The sequence below is a fragment of the Carya illinoinensis genome, chromosome 6 (assembly GCF_018687715.1).
Source record: "Carya illinoinensis cultivar Pawnee chromosome 6, C.illinoinensisPawnee_v1, whole genome shotgun sequence".
Lineage (NCBI taxonomy): Eukaryota > Viridiplantae > Streptophyta > Magnoliopsida > Fagales > Juglandaceae > Carya > Carya illinoinensis.
Genome location: NC_056757.1, coordinates 24,212,836 through 24,236,490, shown reverse-complemented (window position 1 = coordinate 24,236,490; position 23,655 = coordinate 24,212,836). Strand labels below are relative to the sequence as shown.

The window sequence follows — 23,655 nt, the reverse complement described above, 5'->3', positions numbered from 1 at the left end:
TTTTTTTTTTTTTGTATTCAAACAGATGGAAACGTCGTTCAAATAAGAGACAAAATTTAAACTGTATTAGAATCAAAACTTGGGTTGGTGTCCGAATTAATATAAGCTTTGTTCGAACAACAAGCAGTATGTAAATAAGACATAACTTGAATTACATATTATAGTTGTTGTTCAAATGAATGTAAACTCCGTTCAAACAACAAATAGTATATGAAAAAGTGGGATTTTGATATGTTATTTGGGTTGGTGTTCTAACACGTATTCGGGTTGGTATTCAAATGAATATTGACATCATTCGAACAATATAGGTGGTCATAGTGGGGAATGATGTGGTCCGAATCAACATATATGGTTCAAATGGAAAGTGCTTACATTTTTAAATAATAGTTTGAACTCTACTGTTTAGTGTTCGAACATTAAGAAATAGTATTTGGCAACTTTACGAGTTTGAACGTTTAGTGGAGATGTTCAAACTCAGCACCTGAGAAGACATCAATTGTTGAGTCAACTTGTTCCCAAAACTAAAACCCATAAATCTTGAAAGATTGATGGATTTTCTCCCCTAAAAATTTAAGGTGATTGAGTTTATACTCCCTCTTTCACATGGTTATCCACTGTGTGTGGTGGCTAGAAAATAAAAGAATGGGACTAGGATCCACAAATGGGATCCTAACCTCAGTGGAAACAAGCTATATTAAATATAATGACAAACAAAGTACCTTTTAGTAGCCAGGAAATTGTGTGACAATGGTGGTGGTGAAGAAATGGGTGAATGGTTGTTGGGTATTCGAAATGGTGTGATAAAGGGCGATTTAAAGTTTGAAAGATGCATACAATGGGAAGGATTCAAGTATTTATTCACACTGGATTTCATTCGAACAGATAATTTAGTGTTGAATAGGACATAATTAAAGTTCGTTCAACATTCTATATAGTGTTTGAACAATATAGTTTATATTCGAATGGCATAACATAAAATTCTATTTATCTAAATTATGTACCTGAATCTATTAATCTAATTTATTAATGTACATAAATAGTTAACTTATTACAAAAACTAAAGCCATCTAATATATGTTTTAGTATATTATAAATATATCTATTAAATATGTATATATATTGTACTAGAAATCTATCAAACTACTTATTATAAGTCTCATTCAACTATTTAAATTCATATATTTTTAATTGCAATAATATAGGAGATTATAAGAGATGGATGCTTGTATCCCATTCAACTATTCAAATTCATTGACTAAGTTATCCGTAATAACATAATTGTCCAGATTGTTATCAAACCACGTAGATAAACGATAACAAAATAATTATCTCATATATAAAAATATTCCTATGATGGTGGATGCATAAATTGTCTAGACATCATCATCTATATCTCATGAAACAATTCTTGGCGCTTAATTGCTAACTCCCTCTGCAGCTCCTCTTATTGTCATTGTCTTAAGTGCATCTCTAAATTAGCTTCATTCAGCTAGGTGGTCTCCTCCATTTCTCTCTAGCTTGATCTTAGTTGCTCAATCTCCAATTTTGCTTTTCTAACTCTTGAGAGAAGTTATTAAATCTACTCTTTGATCCTGAAAAATATTTAGAAGGTTTTACACACCTCCCCAGACCCGTAGATATCCATAAAGAAAGTAAACAATGGATTGAGAAAATATATGGATTTTCCTTAATATAAAAAATTGTATAACATGGAGCTATATATACATAAAGTGTTCGTTACAAAACTAAGTGAGGAAAGAATAATGTTTGTACATAATTTAGGAAAGAAAACTATGAATTATATAAGTTGGTCTAATTGCGTCAACGTCCAACTTCCTTATAAGGAAGCTTTTATTCTTGATAGCTGATTTGATGGATCTTTTCTAGGGATAGAATCCTGGTTGCCTTTGTTATTAACATAAGTTGTATGCTCTATCTTAGGTAGTGTCTCATGCGTGGACTTTCTTTATCACCCCTCGGCCCCCGCAAATTGAGCCGCTGTCAAAGGTTCAGTTTGGTTGCAATCCCTATTAGTTGAACATGAAATAGTGGCTTGATGAACATATCAACTAATTGAAGAGAGCTAGGAACATGACGTGTTGGAATGAGACCCAACACAACATGTTCACGCACAAAGTGATAATCAATGTCGATATCTTTGCTTCAAGAGTGATGGACAGGATTGCATGTTAGATGAAGAGCGCTAAAGTTATCATAGAGGAGCAAAAGGGTCTTGTCTAAAGAAACATCGAGATCACAAAGAAGAGTTGCTAACCAAGTCATTTCGGTAGTAGTATGAGCAAGACTACAACATTTGGCTTCAGTGCTGGAGTGTGAAACAGTATGTTGCTTTTTTGTACTCCAGGAGATACAATTTTGACTGAGGAAGGTGCAAAAACCAGTGGTGGAGCGAAGCATTTCTGGACATCCACCCTAGCCAGCATCAGCAAATGCATAGAGGTCAAGTGTGGAATTGGCGAAGATCTAAAATCTGAAATTGATAGTGCCTGAGAATCTGCTTGACCATTTGATAATGAACCTGGGATGGATTGTGCATGTATTGAGCAACAAGATTCATACTGAATGCCAAGTCTGGATGTGTGAGAGTGAGATATTGTAGTGCCCCAACAAGATTGCGATAAAGCTTTAGATTCGAAAAGGGTGGAGAAGTGCCCAGTTGCTTAGATTTGGATGTCATGGGAGTGACCACAAGCTTGCAATCTGTCATCTAAGCCCGATGTAGTATATCCAAGGTATATTGAGTCTGTGAGCGAAAAAGGACATTAGTATTATGTGTAACCTGTATACCAAGAAAATAATGCAAAGGTCCTAAGTCTTTTATGTCAAATTCACGATGAAGAGCATGAACAAATTTATTCAAGATTGATGTATTGGACCCAGTAAGAATAATGTCATCTACATACAAAAGGAGGAATATAGATGCATCAAATGATCGAAAGGTGAATAAGGGGAGGGGGTCAGATATACAATAAGAAAAATTGAATTCAAGTAAGAAGGAACTAAAACGATCAAACCAAACCCTTGGAGCTTGTTTTAAACCATATAAGGCATGGGTAATTTGCAAACATGATTTGGATGAGATAGATCAATAAACCCTGTCGGTTGCTCCATGAACACAGATTCCTGAAAGTAGCCATGGAGAAATGCGTTTTTGATATCTAACTGTCAAATTTCCCCCCTGAGCACAAGAGTAATGAATAAGATAGTTCTAATAGTACCAAATTTAATAATAAGAGAATAAGTTTCAAGGAAGTCAAAACCATCGATTTGTTGGAAGCCAATGGCAACCAATCGAGTCTTAAGACAATCAAGTTCACCATGAGCATTAAGCTTGGGTTCAAAAACCCATTTGTTGCCAATAATGTGCAAGTCAGAGGTGTAAGGAACCAATGTTCGGGTTTTATTTTTGGTTAAGGCAGCAAGTTCCTCATGCATGGCACGATTCCATCCTTCATGACTTAAGGCAGAGCGGATGTTTTTAGGAACCTATGGCAAGGACAAAGTAGTGCGTAAGTTGACATACTTGGGGTTGGGTTCACAAATACCTGCTTGAAGACGAGTGATCATTTGGGGAGCCATGGCAAAGTTGGGGACAGTAGATGGATTACAAGCTGTGGGAGATGCCATAGGAGTCAAAGTGGTATCCATTAGAGAGGATGACTAAGGTATTTAGTGGGAATGACAACAGAAGAAGCTTGTGCTTCTGGTGATGCAACCTGGGGAGAAGAGACATTAGCAATGGCAGAAGGAAAATCAGGTGCAAAATGGGAGGCATAGCGGCATCACATGTAGCAGAGGAGTTCAACCATTTTGTAAAGACACACATGGTGCCTAGGAGTTGCAAGTGGGCGTAAATATTGGTAGCATTTTTAAAAGAAACTGTTGTTCATAAAAAACAATATGTCGTGATACGTACATTCGCCTGTTAGGAGGATAAAAATATTTATAGCCTTTTTGTTTGCTACTATAACCCATAAACACACATGGTAAGGATTCATGATCAAATTTATTAGTTTGGTTTGTCCAGAGATAAGGAAATCATTTAGATCCAAAAATACTAAAGGATGAGAAATCAAAATGTCAATCATGCAATTAAAAGAAGGGAGAATCATTACCGAGAGTGGAAGAAGGTGTTCAATTTATTAAAAACACAGTGGTAGAAAATGTTTCCAAAAAATGTTTAGGCATACTACTATGAGAGAGCATTGTAAGACCAAGTTCTTTGATATTTCTGTGATGTCATTCAACCACACCATTTTGTTCCGGGTGTAGGGACAAAACATTTGATGTAGAATGTCTTGATCCTTAAGAAAATTAGCAAATTGATTGCTAGTAAACTCATCACCAACATCAATTTGAAACACCTTAATACATGTAGAAAATTGACAAGAGGTTTATTTTACAAAGGCACAAAAGGAATCATAAAAATCATATTTATTTTTTAAGAGAATAAACCAAATGAAACAGTTGAAATCATCAATTAAAACAACATAGTATGAAAATTTATCCAATGAATGTATTGGGGTAGGGCTCCAAAGATCACAATGTACTGTTTCTAGTAAACCATACTGATGATCGGATGAAGTAACAAGAGGTAGACAACTAAATTTACTAATTTGGCAACTGTCACAAATAGATGGTTTATTTTTGCCAACTACTTTGATTAAACCAAGGGACTTTAAAACATCAACCGTTACATGTTGTGGGTGTCCTAGTCTTTGATGCAATAAATCTGGAGTACCAGCTTGAAACCAAGTTGAAAATAATGCTTGATGTAGCTCTCGAATAGTGTAAAGATTACCCTTTTTGTGGCCCCTTAGCAAGACACGGTTGGTGGTTTGGTCCTTAATAACAAAGCCAACACCAAAAAACTCACAAGTAACAGGATGATTAGTAGTCAATTGTCCCACAGATAATAAATTACATTCAAGATCAGGAACAAGTAAAACAGATTTAAGAGTGAGTTGAAGAGGTTTCATGCCAATATATGTGTCACCAATGAGTGTGATGGATAGCAAATTTCTATTATCTACCATTACCTGGTTGAATCCAGTATATGGACGAAGGTTTTGCAAAATACTTGCATTAAAGGTCATATGAGCTGAGGCTTCATTGTTGGTCATCCATTCTTGGTTAGTGGGGTTGTGGATAATAAGCACAACAAGAGCTTTAGGAATATTAGTGTCTTGAAAAGCTTTGTCAAAGCGATGCCAACATTTGAGAGCGTGATGCCCATATTGTTTTCGCAATGGAGGGCCATTGTTAGGAGCAGTGTGATGGTTTCCATTCGAACCACGATTATTTTGATGAGGAAAACTTTGCCTTTGGAGGAGAAATGCTAATTGGTATTGCGATTGCTTCCTTTGTGAGTGAAGTAATTAGACCCCTTTTGTTTGTTATCATAGAAGGTTACATGATTACACGGTTCAGTGGCATGAAGTTTGTGTCAAATATCAAAACTTTGAAGCAAAGGAACAACTTCAGCATAGGAGGGCATTGGAGGCTTGAGCATGGCAGTGGTTCAGTGCTCCAAGACTATTAAGTAAGGAGAAAACTTTCTCTTTGTCGTCCATAGGTTTTCCAATCCTAGCAAGATTGTCACATAGATGCTTAAATTTTAGTAAGTAATCATCTAAAGAGATATCAAAAGACTTATACAGATAGGAGAGTTCTTGCCACAATTGAAATTCACGTTCTTGAGAGGATTATGCATAGGACTCACGAAGAGTTGTCCAGATTTATGCAGTTGAGTTGATGCCAATGACCAAACCAAAGGCCTCTTCAATAATAGTCTCAATAAGCCATCCTGTAAGTAAATGATTAGATTGCTTCCAGGTAGCATGAGCAGGATTCAACACCTTATGTCCATCACTAGAACCTTTAGGATCAGAAATAAAGGGAGCAAGAACTGGGCTTGTACCGGTAAGAACACCAACAAGGTCCTGGATTTCTGCCAAGATTAAAAATTGCTCAAGCCATAAAGGATAGTTCTCATTGTTTAGACGAAGGGTTACAAAATTTCCAACATTGAAGGAGGAAGAACCCATTTGATCAGAGTTGAAAAGAAATAGAGAAAAAAATGCAGAGTCTAGAAGCAGAGTGCTGGCGTTAGCCTTTGTTGGCTCTTAATACCATAAAGAAAGAAAACAATGAATTGAGAAAATATATGGATTTTCCTTAATATCATAAATTGTATAGCAATGAGCTATTTACAATGAGCTATATATACATAAAGTGCTTGTTACAAAGCTAAGAGAGAAAAATGATGTTTGTACAAAACTTAGGAAATGAAACTATGAATTATACAAGCTGGTCTAATTGTGCCAACGTCCAATTTCCTTATAAGGAAGATTTTATTCTGGATAGCTAATTGGATGGGCTTTTCCAAAGATAGAATCCCGGTTACCTTTGTTATTGACATTAGTTGTATGCTTTGTTTTATGCAATGTCTCATACATGAGCTTTCCTTTATCTATCCAGAATGAGGCCCCAAAACTTGGAAAAAATCTCAACACCGCTCAGTGATGATTCTTTAGAAGTAGATTCATTACAGAGTGCGATCATCTTGTCCTACACAAGAAAAAGAATGATTAACCAATATATATATATATATGAGATAAATATGTAATTAATATTACTGCTTTGCTTTGCTAACTGTGCCAACTCTTACATAGTTTGCTTCTGTTTTTGGGACTAGTCCATTCCCATCATGATTAATGTGTGATTTAGCATATAAAATTGTTAGATTATACTTTGTAAGATTCTCTTCTTCCTATAGACATAAAAAAAAAAAAAACATTATGGATTTTGAACCAGTAAGTTAAGATAATGACAAATAAATTAATTTATTTTTATCAGTTTTTTGGAGAGAAGATGAAAAAATCTCATGAGGATGAATCTTTAGTTTTGGTCTATTTATTTTATTTGCACAGCTCATCTCTTACAAAATATAGCAAAATTATGATATTCAAATGGTATAACCTTAAAATAATGCATTCACTTGATTTGCTGGGTCCTCAAATATATCATATAGTTTTTTCCACTTGTTTGGCTACATGCCTTGAAAAGGATTCTGACATGCCTCCTCAGAATTTTCAAATTTTTTATAATGTTTGTGGCATTGACCCTTATACTTGCAATATGAGACTACAAGTAGACTTAATAATAAGTTTATATCGATATCGACTTCCTGTTTTGCATAGGTCGTATCAGAGGACAATCTTAAAGAAATCATGTTTGGCTTTCATTATTATTTCACTAGACAATTTTTCGGAACTTGACTAGTGAAGTAACAATTAAAGTCACACATTTCTTTAGATAAATCTTTGTTCATTCTCTACAAGATTGGAATCTTATATAAACATATTATAATATGTTTTACAACTTTACAAGACGGATAATAATGACTCTATATTGGCTTCCTGTTTTGCATATATTTGAATGGAGAATTATCTTGAAGAAATGTGTGGCTTTCATTGTTACTTCATTACACAGTCTTTTGAATCTTGACTAATGCAGTAGTAATGAGTAGACAATATCTAAATATCAAGAACTGATGGCCTAGCAATTTTGGCATATGAATGATTAGATCAATTTTTTAAAATTACTTGGGTGGAAATAGAAACATCATTTAAGAATAAGCAAAATCTTATCATACGGAACACAAATTTCATCGCAATGTTGAGAAGTTGGTATACTAGGTAATGCATTATTTCATTATGTTAATTCCATTCATTTTTCTTATATATTATATCGTCAATCTAATTTTGCTTCAAAAGATGCATATGATGATATTCCAACATTTTATGCCTCCAGTTCCATTTCACACATTTTGTAGTTTTTTTATTATTTTGTATCATGACTCTAACTTGGAGTTTGATTGTAGTTTCATAATATTTTCATGAAAAATTGTTGAATGATATATTATGTTTGAGTTTCAAGTTTACTACTCATTGTTCAAATGAAACTTCATTTGTTCGAATGTGTACCCTATTTTATGTTCGGAACGTTGTAATCGCTATTTGAACCGTATAGCATTAACATATGATGTTCAAATGGTTACCATAATAGTTTGAACTGCAAGTCATTATTCCATTTGAATGCTACATTTTTTATTTAGATGAACTCACTTCTTTTCGAACATAAACATTTTGACCACAATAGTATTCGAACTGTGACATAAATTGTTTGAACCATATACAATTTCAATATTCGAATGGATTGCATATATCTTCGAACACAAATTTAAACGAGTACAACAAAGCATCCGAATAATAATCACTCATATTCGAATAGTAATAGCATTACCCTATTATGTTCGAATGAAAAGCTAAAACATTCGAACCATTTACGGCCACATTGTTCGAACGTTCTATCATCCTTATTCGAGCGTCATTTGAATTAGGAACTTTCTTATTCGAACAATTCAAATTATAGTTTGAATGGTAACTACATACCTTCGTATCATATATGGTTTTAATATTCAAACACAAATCAATCTTATTTGAATGTGTTTAGTATTCAAATGACCTACCATCCCTTTGAACGTGACTAAAGTGTTCAAATATCATTCTAATATTTTAACTGTTCAAACAATATTTTATGTTCGAATGAAAGTTGGCCGTTCGAATGGCTTTTAGGGAGGCAATGCTTTCGTCTTGAATTTTTTTGTTGTTCAAACAGACTTCGAACGGGGTCGAGAAAATTTTGTCTCAAAAGATATTTTATGGATGAGATTTTTGTCTCATTCCAGAATGTCTTTCTGAAAGCCTTTTTGGGACAAAATTTCTTCATCCCAAATTTTCTTCTAGGACGAAATTCTAATCTTTTGAGACAAAAAAACTCATCCCAAAATAGAGTTTATATGGTAGTGGTATTGTAGATAATAAGATTATAATCTATTATTGAACAATATAATTCTTATAAAACTCTATTCCGATTGTCTAAACCCATATAAATTTGTGTAAAGTAAACTGATTTAATTTTATATAACTTTATATTTGTTTTTATAGAATTATTTTTAATTTTGCAATGAGAATAAAAAAGGTATTTGGAAAGATATATATGAAAATTCATGTTCCAAAAACAATAGATGTTATTCGAAACCTTACGAACAAATGATAGGCAACTATTTATTAAATGTTTGTAAAAACTATTTATTATGTTTTACTTGTGAGCTTATCATTTAATGTTATATCAAGAAATATTGAGAGGATGATAATAAAAAGCATAATAAATAAATTTTTCCTTGTCAAAATTAAGTAGCTTGTGAGAAAATTCAAATTTATTCAAAAATTAATTAAAATGTTCGTGAACATAAAATGTAACACAATAATCCTAAAATTAAATCTCAATTTGTGTTTGAATGAAGACTAAACAAGCTTAATTTTACCACTTATACTCGCTTAAATTTAATTTGTTTATCTCCATATTAAATTTATTTAAAATAAAGTACTTTATAAAAAAACATTGAACTCGTTCGGACTATTTGAATATAAAAAATATTTGAGAATTTTAAAAATTTGTTTGACATTAGGTATGGGGAGAAGAAAGAAAATTCTGAATAAAAACATTTTTTAAAAATAAGTGTGTATTGAAGTTTGCGAAGGTAGATTTATTTTAGAATTTGTAAAAGTCGTATTAGTTTTTGTGATTGAGTAATGATTGGCTAATAATTAGATAAAAATTTAAAATTTTTAAATGGATTATTTTTATGTGTTTGAATAATATTTGAGGATGAAATTATAATAAAAGATTATAGATTTTAAAAAATTTAAAATTGCCAAACATACCCTATTCTCAATTTGCATTCATAAGAAGATAGAATGAATGTGGTACTCATGACTTTAACCTTACTAGCAAGAGGAATTTGGTCTATTTTAATTCATTCTTAAGAAATGTTAAAGATCCTCCTAAATAAAAGATGGATTCACTTTTTGGTATAACTAATTATCAAGTAAAAGAGTATTTTTCTTTAGATGTCAGGTTCTTATTTTTCTTTAGATGTCAGGTTCTTACTACTTTTTCAGAGTTAGTTTATATGTCAGGCTAGCATCATATTCACAACTCTTATTTTAACTTAAATTTGTGAAATGAAATTGATAGTTTATTATTATGATCGAAAAGGAAACATCCCCATCTTTTAAGTCCATTTCATGATTTACAATCACATTCCTCAACTATATATATTAGGATCAATGGAGGGTGTTTGCTAAAGTAAACTCACCTAGAAAAAGAAATGCAGAAGATGATGTCCCAACCTACTATATTATGGAACAAAATCGATAATAACACTTAAAAAGAATAGACGATAGTCACAAAATATACTAATTAAGTGACTTAGACAATATGAAGGAGCACCACTTTTTCACATATATAATATAAATTTGAGATCTCAAAAATTCCTGTTTTTAAATTGCAAGGATGAGTTTCAAAGAGATGAAATGTTTTAGTGTAAAAAAAATAAAAAAATAAAAAAAAATCAATTGGACTTTAATTCTCTTTCAAATATTGAGTACTACTATTTGAAAGCATTTACAAGACATACTATTTATAAGGTATAATTTGATTTGTAAGACTCGAATTTCAAAATTTATTTTCTAAATCGAATTATACTACGTGGATGATGAGTAATATAAAGGTCTTAAAATAGAATTATTCTCAAATATCTTATCTCAAATAAGAAGATTCTAACATTAATGTTTACATTTAATGGTCTTAATCATTTGAAATTAAGAAAACATTTTCTTTAATAATTTCATTAAAGCATACAAGAAAAAAAAGTCTAAATTATGGACATTAACATATGCTGGAAAAACAAAAGTTATTATTTTTTACAAACAAAAGCAATACATCATATGGGTATGATTAGAAATCAATTGAGGTGTGGTATAACTGGTAAGCCCTCTCTTTGCTACTACAAAAAGGAGTTTGTCGTGACTTCTAATCACCATATATGTATATTCTCTTTGCAATAGTAGATTCCTACAAACCCTAAGGAACAATGACCAGCTGTGAGCTATTGCTTATTTTTTAATTTCCTTTTTATGCGTTGAGTTTATTGTAACAAGGTGTTTGTTCGGAGTGCCTCACTCCCTCTTTGTTGTATTTTTAAGAAAGAGTGATTGGTTTACACAAAAATATTATACCAAAAAAAATTTACAAATTGATGTACCTAAATGTTATCATTAGATTATAAAATAAATATGACATATTACATTAATACATATCAGTTAGTCGTATAACTGATGCAATTATGGTTGAAAAAGTTAAATTATTTATTATATTTTATATAAAAATTTAAAAAAATTATAATAATAAGATAAGATGAGAATTTTATACCTTATCCCATATCTTAAATCTGCCCTTAATAGTGTGAAGTACTGCTTTTCAAGATTATATTTGGATTTTGGGGACTGATATGAGCCCCAAGCCCCAAAGACGAAGCTGAGTGGTTGGGAGCATGTTAAAGGCCCGCCTCAGGTCTCACATTGCACGGAGGTTAGCTCAAGAAGATGAGAGCCCAATGAACTCAACCGTCATTGTCAAGGCTTTTATCCACATCTTGGGGAATCTATTTGATTTTGAACTCGTAGGCATTTGTCTATCCAGAAGGATACGCGGACCAGGCAATGGCTTCCCTTCAGCTCTCTCTTCCTTCAACATACAGTGTCAGACCCAGGCCGGTTCGTTGTGCTGACGAACGCCAAACCCTCTTTAACCGTATAGCTCCTGTCTACGATAATGTGCACCCTCTCCACTCCATATCTTCTTTTTTCCTTGAATGCATTTCTTTATTTTATGGGTTCTCTGTATGTTTTGAATTTTCTAACTTTTTTGAAAATATCGCAGTTGAATGACCTGCTGAGTTTGGGTCAGCATCGAGTATGGAAAAGGATGGCAGTCTCATGGAGTGGGCAAGTATTTGTTTATTTAATTTTTGGTTTCCAATTATTGAACTTCATGTTTTGTTTTTGTAATATTGGAATTGTGGGTTTCAGAGCCAAAATGGGAGACCAAGTGTTGGATTTGTGTTGTGGAAGTGGGGATTTATCGTTTCTATTGTCTGAGAAAGTGGGATCTAATGGCAAGGTCATTTCCAACACCGAGTCACCGGCCATTGTAGTAAATTTTATGTTTTATGAAGTTGTTGTGTGATTGTTTTCTTTTACGTTTTTGGGGTTGCGCTTTGCAGGTGACCGGTCTTGATTTCTCAAAGGAGCAGTTGTCAGTTGCTTCACTTCGGCGAAACATGTCCCTGAAAACGTGCTACAAGAATATCGAGTGAGCATTGGTAAATCTAGCAGTAATCATTACTTTGCATATGATACACTGACCAAGAATATAAAGTTGTTCTCAAAACCATGTATTCGGAAAAAGTGTGTGCTATTCTCTTAATTGTTCTTAAAGTCCACTGTAACTGCCTCCCCATTTATTAGTTTTTAGTTAGAGACAAAACTAATGAATGCTACGATGCACTAATATAATGTGTTTCGTTATAGTTGGGTTGAAGGCGATGCCCTTGATTTGCCATTTCCAGATGGCTACTTTGATGCTATTACAATGGGCTATGGGCTACGAAATGTGGTAGATAAGTACAGAGCCATGCAGGAGATGTTTAGGGTCCTAAAACCAGGTCTTCTGAGTATAATCTCTCTCTCCCTGAAAAGAATGAAATGCAGTGAATTTGAAAGTGAGAGCTGATGTTATCATTCTTGTGTGATTTTCAGGTTCAAGGGTATCCATCCTTGATTTCAATAAAAGCACTCAACCATTTACAGCATCAATTCAGGTAGTCAGTGTGGGATGTGAATGTTTTTTTAATGAAAATCTTGTTTTAATCTGGGGCAATTGTTGCATCAGAGTATGCATTTAGTATGCATGTTGTTATAGAATGTGACAAGAAGGTTTCTTCACTAATTATGACTCGCCATCTATGATTTTCAAATGATTGATGGCCTTCCTGTTATCGTTCATATGAGTTATTGTATCTCATTGTATTTTATAGTGCCTTGGTTTTAGGATGTTATGTTCAACACCAAGTGTACCGGTTGCTGAAATGGAAATATGTTTTTCTTAAATGTCTTGATTTTGCAAGGAATGGATGATTGACAATGTTGTAGTCCCAGTGGCAACTAGTTATGGGCTTGCAAAGGAGTATGAATATTTGAAAAGCTCAGTTAGGGAATTTTTAACAGGTTCGTTGTTTCTTGAGTAACTGTGCACATGCTATTTTAGGTGGATCAGTTGGCAATATCTCTGTAGATTAAAAAATCTTCAAATAAAAAAATTTGATTAATTTTGGGAATAATGTATATTGATTTCCACCCTCCACCTAACAGTTGTTTTACATTTTGCATCCCAAACCATCAAAACTAGCACATTGGATCATCAAACTAATAATTTTTTGTCATATAAGACGCTGCATCTAACCGTGACTGTTAAGATGAGGAAAATAGGCTATGCGACACACTCTTGACAGTCAGATCTTAGCAAAGGGTGCTATTTGACTCTGAGCAATAGTTACAGAGTGCAATGTATCGTTTTTAGTATTTTGGGGTGCAAAGTAAAGCACCTATTAATTGGAGTGTGGAAGTTTACTTTTCTCATGCATATTTAATTCCTATACTTTGTATCTAAGATGGATCATTACAAAAGAGTTACTTGAGATTTTTATTGTTATTTCACAATATTGTCATATACACTGATTAAATTTTATGAAGCGCTGGAAAAGTGGTCGGTTTTGACATGGTTTGTCTATTATTTTGTATCTAGTAATGGTAGATTTCCAATACATTAAGAACTTGTCAAGAGGATAAATGGTGGATTAGGGTCAGTGTATTTCCACAGTAATTTCTTTCCAACTGAATTTTATCGTTTGATTCAGGGAAGGAGCTGGAGAAGGTTGCTTTACAAGTAGGATTCTCAAGTGCCAGACACTATGAGATTAGTGGAGGCATCATGGGCAACCTAGTAGCCAAACGTTAGATGCATGGATGGTATTCCTCCGGGTAGAGCCAATTACTTCTTTGCAAGAAAGAACTCATTGTGAATGAATGCCAGTACTCAAGCTGTAGGTTCCAAAAATCTAAAGTTTTCATATTTCTGTGTTTTCTTGTATTGCTGAACTGGAATTTCAGTAGAACACAGCTTATGAATCAATAGCAGCTGAATTTTCTTTTCTGTTCACATTGTTTCTTTCTTTGGAGTTTCAGTTGCTTCATTAGATTTTTAACATAACTGGAGTAGATATTGTAATGTTGATTTCCATTTATGTAATTTATACTCAAATAATACAAGAAAACTGCTAATTGTGTGATTTTGACTGCCATATCCTGTATTTGACAAGTTGAGATGTAAATAAATAACATAAATTTACAACATCGACCACGCAACATTTTTTCGGTGACAGATACTCATTCAAACCCAAATTTGGAAGAGTAGGCATAAATGTCTCCCTCAGTAATGGCTGAGTAGAGAACTTGCAACCAGAAGATGCCATGTTGTAACCTGAGACCTGGTTTCTTTCAGTTGAGTAGAACTTGCGATCACTGGGTTTTCCAAGAAACCATTCATTCTCCCTAAAATGTCACCAAGGCAGAAACAACTGTCCCGAGATGGTCACCTGGGACGGAATGAACTCTTGGAGACCGTAGCAATCGAATCAGACATTCCTGCTTTTGGATGGTAAAATGAGTCTTCACACGTGTTATTCAGTTCCATGGTTGTTTCATCTACAAAGGGTGGATTTGTTGGTTTAGGAAGGTGCTCCTCCTCCTTTGTTAGCATCTGCAAAGCCTTTGACATTGTTGGTCTCAATGACGGAATCTCTTGGGTGCACAGAAGTCCGATGTGCACCACTCTCAAGATCTCATTCTTAATATTGCTGTTGTGGTGATTATGCAGCATTAGATTTGAATCATACAAATCCTCAACTGTCCCTGATTGAAAATGCTTCCATGTCTATTTTGAACACAATGAAAGGGTATAAATGAGAACATTTACTTAATCTTTATACTAAAAACAATCCATGCATACCAAAATAGATTATCCAGAAAGATAAATTCTTTTTGCAAGCCACTTTTAACACCACTGAAATGCAGATTGAAAAAACTTCAAAACTCAAAATTTTAAACCTTTTGCTCCTGTCAATTTAGCATATATCGGTCTGCAAGTAGAAGTACTCATTATAAAACACTAAAATAGCACCTCTCTTTGAAAGGATAAAGTTGTGAAGCTTACTATTGTGACTAGGCTGTCCAAGTATTCCGAGGTTTTGCTCCTGTTGTTCTGCTTACCCGTAACAATCTCTAACACAAGCACCCCAAAGCTGTACACATCGGCCTTTTCTGTCAACTGGCCATGGGCTAGGTACTCTGGAGCCATATATCCTCTAAAAATTCATATAAAGAAATCACTGTTCTGTCTACTACAAGTGAACAAACCTATGAACACATCACCTACCTGTCTTTTATCACTAATACATGTTCTTACGCTGTTCTAAAATGTTAGTTAATTACCAAATTAATAGGAGAGAATCTGACATTTCAAAGCCATTCAATGATTGAAACAATTATATGGGAATCTAATTCTTACAGTGTTCCTGCAATGGCAGTGCTTATGTGGCTCTTATCTTCTTCGAATGTCCTGGCCAACCCAAAATCTGCAATTTTAGCACGAAGTCTTGAGTCTAATAAGATGTTACTGGCTTTTATATCTCTATGAATGATTCTGTTCTTCGAATTCTCATGAAGGTAGACTAAACCTTCTGCTGTCCCTACAATAATTTCATGTCTCTTCTCCCAGTTCAGTGCTTTACCTCTGTTTGCATCTGTCATTTTAATTGAAACAATTGACATAGTTACCATTGTTAGAATCCATCGTTGGGATTACATTTTTGGCACTTAAATGTAAGAATTAAGTGATTACCAAAGATGAAACGATCAAGGCTTTTGTTAGGCATGAACTCATAGATAAGAAGGCTTTCAGGTCCAGAGCAGCTGCAACCTAGTAACCTGACTAGGTTCTTGTGTTCAACACTACTTATAATGTTAACTTCATTGTAGAAATCCGCCACTCTATGTCTATTGTTGAAGAAAAGTCTTTTGACAGCAATCTCTCTTCCATCTGGCAGAATCCCCTGCGATGGAGGGAGGATTGGTTATCTTAAGATAATTTTTGAAATTCTAGGTACATGGAAATTGGAAGAGGGGGAGGATTATGTATTAGGGGTAGGAATGCAGAGAAACTACCTTATAAACTGTTCCAAATCCTCCTTTTCCAAGCTTGTTGGCATTATCAAAAGCACCTGTAGCCTTCTCTATAGTGGAATATTTGAAATTCAAGCTACTGTCATTAAGAATTTTCACCAATTTTTCTGCATCATTTGAACCTATGGAGCCGGAAAAAGGAAAAAAAGAAAGAAAGATTAATTACTTTGAATGTGATCAATAATCAGCAAGAAGTACTACAATGTTCCCAAGATAAGCATTTTTACCTCTTCTTTTCTTTTGTATATATCTGCGCTTCCTGATGTATACACCAATTGCTATTACAACTACCAAAACAATCACCGAACTGACAACTGAAACTACTATCACTATGGTGGTAACTGCACAGCAATAAACCCATGATCAAGCAAAAATTGTTCAATAGAGATGTTATCTTCCTTGATACCACAAGTATGTTATCTTCCTTGATACCACAAGTATGGACCCCTAGCATTATGCTCCATGTTTGATAACTAGATAATTCATTTACCTCTCGAATTTCCATTTCCTGGTTCCTTGTTGAGGAAATCTTTGTCTGAATACCGCATGAAGCAGCCGGTGTTCAGTGCTCGGCCCTCTGACCAAGGCAAGCATTCCAACATCGAAGCAGATGCATTATCCAAACAGACTTTACAAGAGCTAGCATTCAGATTCCTCCAACAATCAGCCAGCACATAAGCTGACTCATTCACTGCCACAGGCACAGCCACATGTGCCCTTCCATACCCTTTGTTGCTAGGTGCAGTCTCGACAGCATGCCTCACAGCTTTTCTAACCGATGCTACGAACGTTGAGTTCTTCCTTGTCGTATTCCCACACACAGCCCTGTCACCAGGTCCTTTATACTCTTCAAAGAAGCTATAATTCTCGGACCTCATGAAGCAACCATCGAGGTAAATGCGACCCCCATTGTAAGGGAAGCACTGAGGAAGAACCGTGCGAGCCTCAGCATAGCATAGTACACAGTCAAGTAATGGGAGATCCCCATAGCACTGAGCAAGGCCAAAGTTAGAATCAGGGCCTGAACCAGTGACTGCGACTCCAAAGCCTGAAACTCGCATTTGCTCACTGATTCTTTCCATTGTAGCAACAAAATTTGGTACAAAGATAGTGCTGTTGTGTTCAAGTTGGAGGCCACACGTTATACTGACTGTTTGTGACCTTGGATCTCCCAGTACTGCTGTTTCCAGTAGTAAGAGAATCTTGATAACAAGGAGAGTAACACATTGACAAGGGACTGAAGGGTATTCTTGCTTCATTCTGGAATGATTCTGGACCTGTAAGAGCATTTAACATGTAACATGAAACTGGGAAAGAAAATTTGTTGGTACAAAGAATGACAATTATAGACAACAAATAAAGCATGAAAACATTCCTGATACTGATTATGTGGCTACCATGATAAGCAGTCCTCCCACGGAAATGGTGGGAATCCAACAACCTTTGGATTGTAAAATACCTTTTTAAAATTTTTTTATTAAAAGAAGTTCTAATATATCAAAAATTCTATTTATAAGCTGGTGTGATAGAATACAGTTTAATAAAATACTTACATGACATAAATGATTTGAAAGAGAGATTTTAAATTTTGAATCTCACAATTCAAATTTTACCAGTGATATAGATAATGTACTTTACACACCGATTTGATAATAAAATAACTCTGTATAATAAGTTAATCCAATCAATTTCTAACCTGTTTTAGTAAGTTTTGTGAATTAGCATTCTCTTTCCGGCATCCAGATCAAGCAAGCACCAATTCGACTGGCGTTATGCACGCGTGATACATCATCAAAGCTCAGAATTTCTCTGTTACTGTACTCTTGTATACTTTATGCCACAGCTAAGTCAAAGAAGATAACCCACCTACCACATCCAACCATTTGTGGGGACTTTTGATAAAAAAAAAAAAAAAAATGGAAAATGATATAAGAACAACTATATTACAATCTAATTATAACTGAGTATATATATATATTTATATATATTTTGTTTCATTTACTTTGAGCAGCTGCAAGAACAGAATTTCAAAACTCGCAAAAAAAAAAAAAAAAAAAAAAAAAAGAGAGTGCAAAAAATGGAAAAAATAAAACTGAAAGGAAAATTAGAAACAACTTAAAAAAAAAAAAATAATAATAATTGAAACTAGCGCCTAGTGCCTGTGTTGCATGTGCTAGCTAGAGAGACTCCTGACAAAAACACCCCGATCACCCCGTGACCAGGTGTTGGCAGTTGGCACTTTGGCAATGACCAAAGCGGTGCTTGGGTCGTGCAACGTCCTAGACGTCTGTAGGGTAACCTATATTTTTGTTTTTTGTTTTATAATGATATTTTAGTTCCAAGTTTTTTAATCTTTAGGGAAACTTTAACGAATTTTTAAGAATATACTAATGGAAGAACTAAAATTATTAAAATCAAGGTTGTATTTGTATAGTGAGGTGATCTCAAATATTCTATGAATAATAATAAAAAAAATATTAAATAGTAGTGAATAGTAATACAAAATAATAAAAAATAAATAAAAAATAATGATAAAATAATGAATAGTAGTGAACTATCTAAACTTAGCCTAAAAATTTAGAAAGTAAAAAGCTTAAAATTACAATATAAGAACCATTGGGGTCAAAAGACAAACCACAAACAATCCTGCTACAGTCAGTCGAGACATGCAAACGCGGGGTAAATGTGCAGGCTACGTCAATTAAATTAAAAGTAAAAAATAAAAAAGACAAAAACAAGAAAGAAAAATACTCAGTTGGTTCGTGTCGTCTTCTTCTTCTGGGTCTCTCTTCTTTGTGTGAGTCTCTAGATCTCTCATCTTCATTTTCGAGTGGGTAGCTGAAAAAGGCAAATCTTTGAGTCTTCGTGTGGGTCATCTTCTTGTATAGATGAAAAATTCAAATCTTTTTCGTGATTTCTACGACCACTACAACATTTGTTGGCGCAAGTAGTTTCTACGACTGGTAGGGATCAAAGAGTTTCATGGATTTAGAGATTTTGGATAACCAAAGTTTTGGAAGCATCTATGAGTGAATATGATCTCGATTTCAAGAGTTTTTTTTTTTTTTTTTTTTTTTCTTGCACAGGTCATTTCAAAGTTTTGAAATCCGTTCCGGAGACCATTTCGGTCGAGGCACTGGAACGGAATATTTCGGTACCGGTACGTTTCGGTGTACCGTTTCGGGATTAATTATATATTATATATAAATATTTATATGTATATATAAACTAACAATTAATAAAATAAATACATATATATGTAAGTGTGTGATATGTATATGTGTATATATATAGAAGAATTAAAGATTTATAAAATGAATATATATTGAAAAAAATCATAAACTTGAGTTAAGACACAAAAATAAAGGAAAAAAAATTAAAGAATAGACAGATTATTAAAAGTAACAATACTTCTAGTGTACGAAAAGAGGTATTTGAATTCTAAAAGTACAATTTTATTCATTATTTTTCAACTTATTTACAATAGAGTTTTTTTTTTTTGGGATTGGAATAGTAATTCCTGCCAGAATACCGGAATTCCGGCCGGAATTGACCGGAACGGCCGGAATTTGACCGGAACGGCCGGAATTTGACCCGGAACGGAATAGACACCTATCCGGTTCTGGTCACTGTTCCGGCACGAAAAATTCCGGCCATTCCGGCCGGAACGGAACGGTTTTTAAAACCTTGGGTCATTTACTTGGAAGCATGTTCTTTCTGGCGTTACTTTTTACTAAAAGAGCTCCATTTCATGACCTTGCTTAAGAATCTTTATTGGCTCTGTTTTTGTATTCCTTAAAAATGAATTGTGAAGCTTTATTTCTAGGATTTTTGTTGACCTTTTTGTGATTGTATAGTCTAGTGCTTTGAATTTATACAATGGGATATTTGTGGTCGTTGCTTCTAGTGGTTTTGTTCATTCCAAGCACTTATGAATTACAAACTAGAGCTAAGAAAGTAGTTGAGCTACCCTTCCTCACTGCAAATTTTGGAAAATTACGTTGGAGATTTCTATAACCTATCTTCTTCTACACAGATGAGCATCTCATGCCAGGACAGTTCGGTTATTGAGCTCAAAATAATAGGAAATAAGCTTACTAAGGTCAGTGGGTTCAATGAAAGGGAAACAGTGTTTGAGCAAAGAGAGGAGAAGATAAGAGGGGAGACGAAGAAGAAGAAGAAAGGAAGAAGATGAAGAAGATAAGAGGGGAGACAGAAGAAGAAAGAAGATTTTCCACGATACGCACCGTTTCATTAAGGACACGTAGGACCCGACTGCTCGGCGACTGTCCCTCCCGTTTGCAGTTAGCATTTTTCAACCACAAATGACTATCTTAATATGGATGATGCTAGTGGACCACCTGGCCAGTAATTACCGTTGGGCGTACTACTAGCACAATTGTAATGATTAATTTTTATATTATTTTTCTAAGTATTCTTTTAATATACTTAATCATTAAGAAAAAAAAATATAATTTCACTAATAATCAATTCTTTAACTATTAAGTAAAAAAAATAAATTAAAAAAATTAAAATACATAGTCGGTAACATTGAGTGGTAAAATTGAGGGGCTCTACTAGTATTTTCATTTTAATATTAAACCCTTGGTAACTATACAAACGTAAATAGTTGACAATTTCTTTTACGAGACATGAATCATTTAGATAAAGAGATGAGATAGAATGATTTATAAATAGTAATAAAATAGTTTGAGTTAATATATTTTATGAAATTTTGAAAAATGAGAAAAGAAAAGTTGAATAAAAATATTAAACTTAAAAAAATTATTATAATATAATTTTTATTTTGAGATTTGAAAAAGTTGAAATTATTTTTTTTGTTTTGTTTAGAAATTTGAAAAAGTTAAATGTTTGAAATTAAAAAATATGTATATAAGTAGTGTTTGAATATTTGAAATGATATGAAATAGAATGAATTAGAAAGATATATTTTGCCATCCATACTAGATCTTACTGGCTGAAATTGTATGGTGTAACTTGTGAGATCAAGAAAAATTCTATACGTTATACTATTATCTCATTTGCATTACATTAAATAAGATGCATGTGACACATTTATCACTATTAAATGATCATTTATTATATGTTTCTTTATCATCAAATGATAATAAATATGTTATATCATATATAATAAAATACAAATAAAATAGTACGTAGTATAATGTATAGTATTAGTACAAGATCAAACACTGGAGAGATCTGTTTTCTTTTATGGTTTTCCATTATCAATAACTTTACGGCCTACACAAAGTTATGCGGCAGTTAAAGGTGCTATGAAGATTTTTTCTTCCATGGTTTCTTATAATTATAATTTATTATAGTTATTCTATTCAAGTCAATGTAATTAGATACAGCACACGACATGAAATTATGGAATGGTACGGTTTGAAACCTTTAATCAATCAAAGATTGCTACCATGTACATTAAACGACATCCATTAAATATCCAATTTGATTGGCGTATCCACCATTCCTACCAGCTCCATCAACTTGTTGATCTGTGACTGTTCTTTGTTCCTATTTTTCTGAAGGATAAGAGCACATCCAGTTTTTTTTTTTTCAAAACGTTTTTTTTCTATATCTGAGAAGAACAACATAGAAATATAGAATGGGGGATTCAGCCCTTGCTGAAATACGTACACAAGAAGTAATACATGATCCTGTGATTTTTGGTTTTGGTCGCAAGACATCTTTATTATCTTCCATGATCAGTTGCAAATGATGCAGAAACAAAAATTAAGCGCCGGAAAAAGGACAGAGCAAGAGCTTCCGGATTCCGGATCAACAAATTAACTATTCCATCCAACAAGCAGAGTATAATTCCCGCCAGATGTTATCAAAAGTTTGCAATACAGAGAAGCTGGGAGTTTAGAATTACCAGATCGGAGTAACTCACCGTTTTCTGGCATCGGAGTCGCTGAAACGACTCAGATTCCGGTGGCGCGTGAAACGATCGAGCTTTTGGCTTCGGTGGTTGAATGTTTCAAGTGGCAGCTGAACAAAGAAGAAGCGCATAAAGGTGAATACTTAGGAAGACTACCGACGACGTTTTTGACGGTTGCGGTGAGTCCACCTCGTGCTTTTGAATACAAGGCTTTCTCTTCCTTCTTCATGTCTTCTTTATTTTATTAGGAAAAGTTTGAAACGTATAAGACGAATAAATAGGTGTAAGCAAAAATTAAGAAATTAAGAAATTTCTCATACCATTGCGAATAACTAGAAGGAGATAAGGTGGGCCTCATTATTTGTATGGAAAATTCTAGTTGTAAGCATAATTGTACACTAATTTATGTATTAATTTAATGTAATTGGTTAAAATGTAGATTTTATTTAAAATAATATTAATTTAAATTTTAAATATAAAAGAATCAATATTGGTATGCAGATTAGTATGTAACTTTACTTATATATAGCAAAACTCTATTTGTATTGACATCAATGACATGTGAAAAAGATATTACTGCTCCTTGTGAAAAGAAAAATTAAGAAAGAGAGAATTCATAAAATGTTGAAGTTGGTTTTCTTTCGAATTCTTCTGCATACAATCGAATTTACAAGATTAGAGCTTAAGCGGCTGGCATGGCTAGGTCAAGATAGGAGAGACAAAACAAATTTCATAGACCCGATTCCCGTTTCCATCTCTCCCTTATTTTTGCGTTTTGCCATCCTAGGCTCCTCCTCACTTGCTTAGATTGCATCGCACCTCCCCCCTTTCTCTTGCTACTCAGATCCCATCTATCACAACTATAGTTGATCAATTTCTTTATAATGCTCCTTGACCCCAAAAAAAATAAATAATAAAATAATAAACAACGTAGTTGTAGCTTAGGGGTGAAAGTTTAAATCAGAAAATTAGAAAACCAACCTATTTGAACCAAACCAGATACCGGTCCGGTCCGAAAGTGGTTTCTATATTGTAAAAACCAGCCAAATCCGGTCCGGCTTCAATTATGTTCTTTCCGAGATTGGACCGGTTCAAAAACATATATATAAATTAAATTTGTAATATTATATAAAATATTTTTTATATTAAATTTTGATATATAATATATAATTATATATGAAATCTTTATATATAATTATATATCATACATTAAATAATTTTATATTATAATTTATAACATAAAGTTTTAATCTTAAATATGAATATTTATAACTTGTTTGAACATATGTTGTAACAGCCCGCTAGAAATTCAATTGTGAAATTTCTAGTAACTTTAGGAACCTCGTGAAAACCTTATAAGTTTTCACGAATCCATTAATCGTATAGGTTTTTGTCTAACTATATAGTTAGTGTTATTATTTACTATGGTATCATAAGTGTATTTTTGATTATTGGAGATAG

The 23,655-nt window shown here is 33.5% G+C and overlaps 2 protein-coding genes across 9 annotated transcripts; one reads left to right on the top strand and one right to left on the bottom strand.

Moving 5' to 3' along the window:
• Positions 1-11,492: 11,492 nt before the first annotated feature.
• On the top strand, positions 11,493-14,208 carry LOC122313616 (2-phytyl-1,4-beta-naphthoquinone methyltransferase, chloroplastic). 3 transcript variants are annotated; one of them, XM_043128777.1, is made up of 8 exons: positions 11,493-11,742; positions 11,872-11,936; positions 12,021-12,111; positions 12,215-12,303; positions 12,522-12,664; positions 12,750-12,811; positions 13,118-13,217; positions 13,907-14,208. In XM_043128777.1, the coding sequence occupies exons 2-8, from the start codon at positions 11,917-11,919 to the stop codon at positions 14,005-14,007; spliced, it is 606 nt and encodes a 201-aa protein (XP_042984711.1). In that variant the 5' UTR covers positions 11,493-11,742; positions 11,872-11,916; the 3' UTR covers positions 14,008-14,208. The 3 variants fall into 3 exon arrangements, with proteins under 3 accessions (XP_042984711.1, XP_042984709.1, XP_042984710.1); XM_043128775.1 differs by having other exon boundaries at positions 11,497-11,765; XM_043128776.1 differs by having other exon boundaries at positions 11,513-11,765; positions 12,522-12,655.
• Positions 14,209-14,265: 57 nt separating this feature from the next.
• Positions 14,266-22,443, bottom strand: LOC122313614 (cysteine-rich receptor-like protein kinase 2). 6 transcript variants are annotated; one of them, XM_043128772.1, is made up of 10 exons: positions 22,207-22,443; positions 19,041-19,127; positions 17,986-18,181; positions 16,780-17,566; positions 16,517-16,630; positions 16,272-16,411; positions 15,949-16,159; positions 15,616-15,850; positions 15,262-15,412; positions 14,266-14,982 (listed from the first exon to the last, which is right to left on the bottom strand). In XM_043128772.1, exons 4-10 carry the CDS (start codon positions 17,546-17,548, stop codon positions 14,641-14,643), a joined length of 1,962 nt encoding a protein of 653 aa, XP_042984706.1. In that variant the 5' UTR covers positions 17,549-17,566; positions 17,986-18,181; positions 19,041-19,127; positions 22,207-22,443; the 3' UTR covers positions 14,266-14,640. The 6 variants fall into 6 exon arrangements, with proteins under 6 accessions (XP_042984706.1, XP_042984707.1, XP_042984708.1 ...); XM_043128773.1 differs by lacking the exon at positions 19,041-19,127 and having other exon boundaries at positions 15,616-15,682; positions 15,785-15,850; XM_043128774.1 differs by lacking the exon at positions 19,041-19,127 and having other exon boundaries at positions 15,616-15,682; positions 15,839-15,850.
• Between the last annotated feature and the right edge of the window lie 1,212 nt (positions 22,444-23,655).

What these genes read in the sequence shown, in the direction of transcription:
- LOC122313616 (XM_043128775.1), top strand. Translation starts at nt 11,652, where the DNA reads ATGGCTTCCCTTCAGCTCTCTCTTCCTTCAACATACAGTGTCAGACCC. An exon ending in TAGCTCCTGTCTACGATAAT is followed by an intron (nt 11,766 to 11,871) that starts GTGCACCCTCTC and finishes AAAATATCGCAG; the next exon opens with TTGAATGACCTGCTGAGTTT. An exon ending in ATGGCAGTCTCATGGAGTGG is followed by an intron (nt 11,937 to 12,020) that starts GCAAGTATTTGT and finishes TGTGGGTTTCAG; the next exon opens with AGCCAAAATGGGAGACCAAG.
- LOC122313614 (XM_043128772.1), bottom strand. Translation starts at nt 17,548, where the DNA reads ATGAAGCAAGAATACCCTTCAGTCCCTTGTCAATGTGTTACTCTCCTT. An exon ending in TATACAAAAGAAAAGAAGAG is followed by an intron (nt 16,412 to 16,516) that starts GTAAAAATGCTT and finishes CCGGCTCCATAG; the next exon opens with GTTCAAATGATGCAGAAAAA. An exon ending in CCTTGATCGTTTCATCTTTG is followed by an intron (nt 15,851 to 15,948) that starts GTAATCACTTAA and finishes TTAAAATGACAG; the next exon opens with ATGCAAACAGAGGTAAAGCA.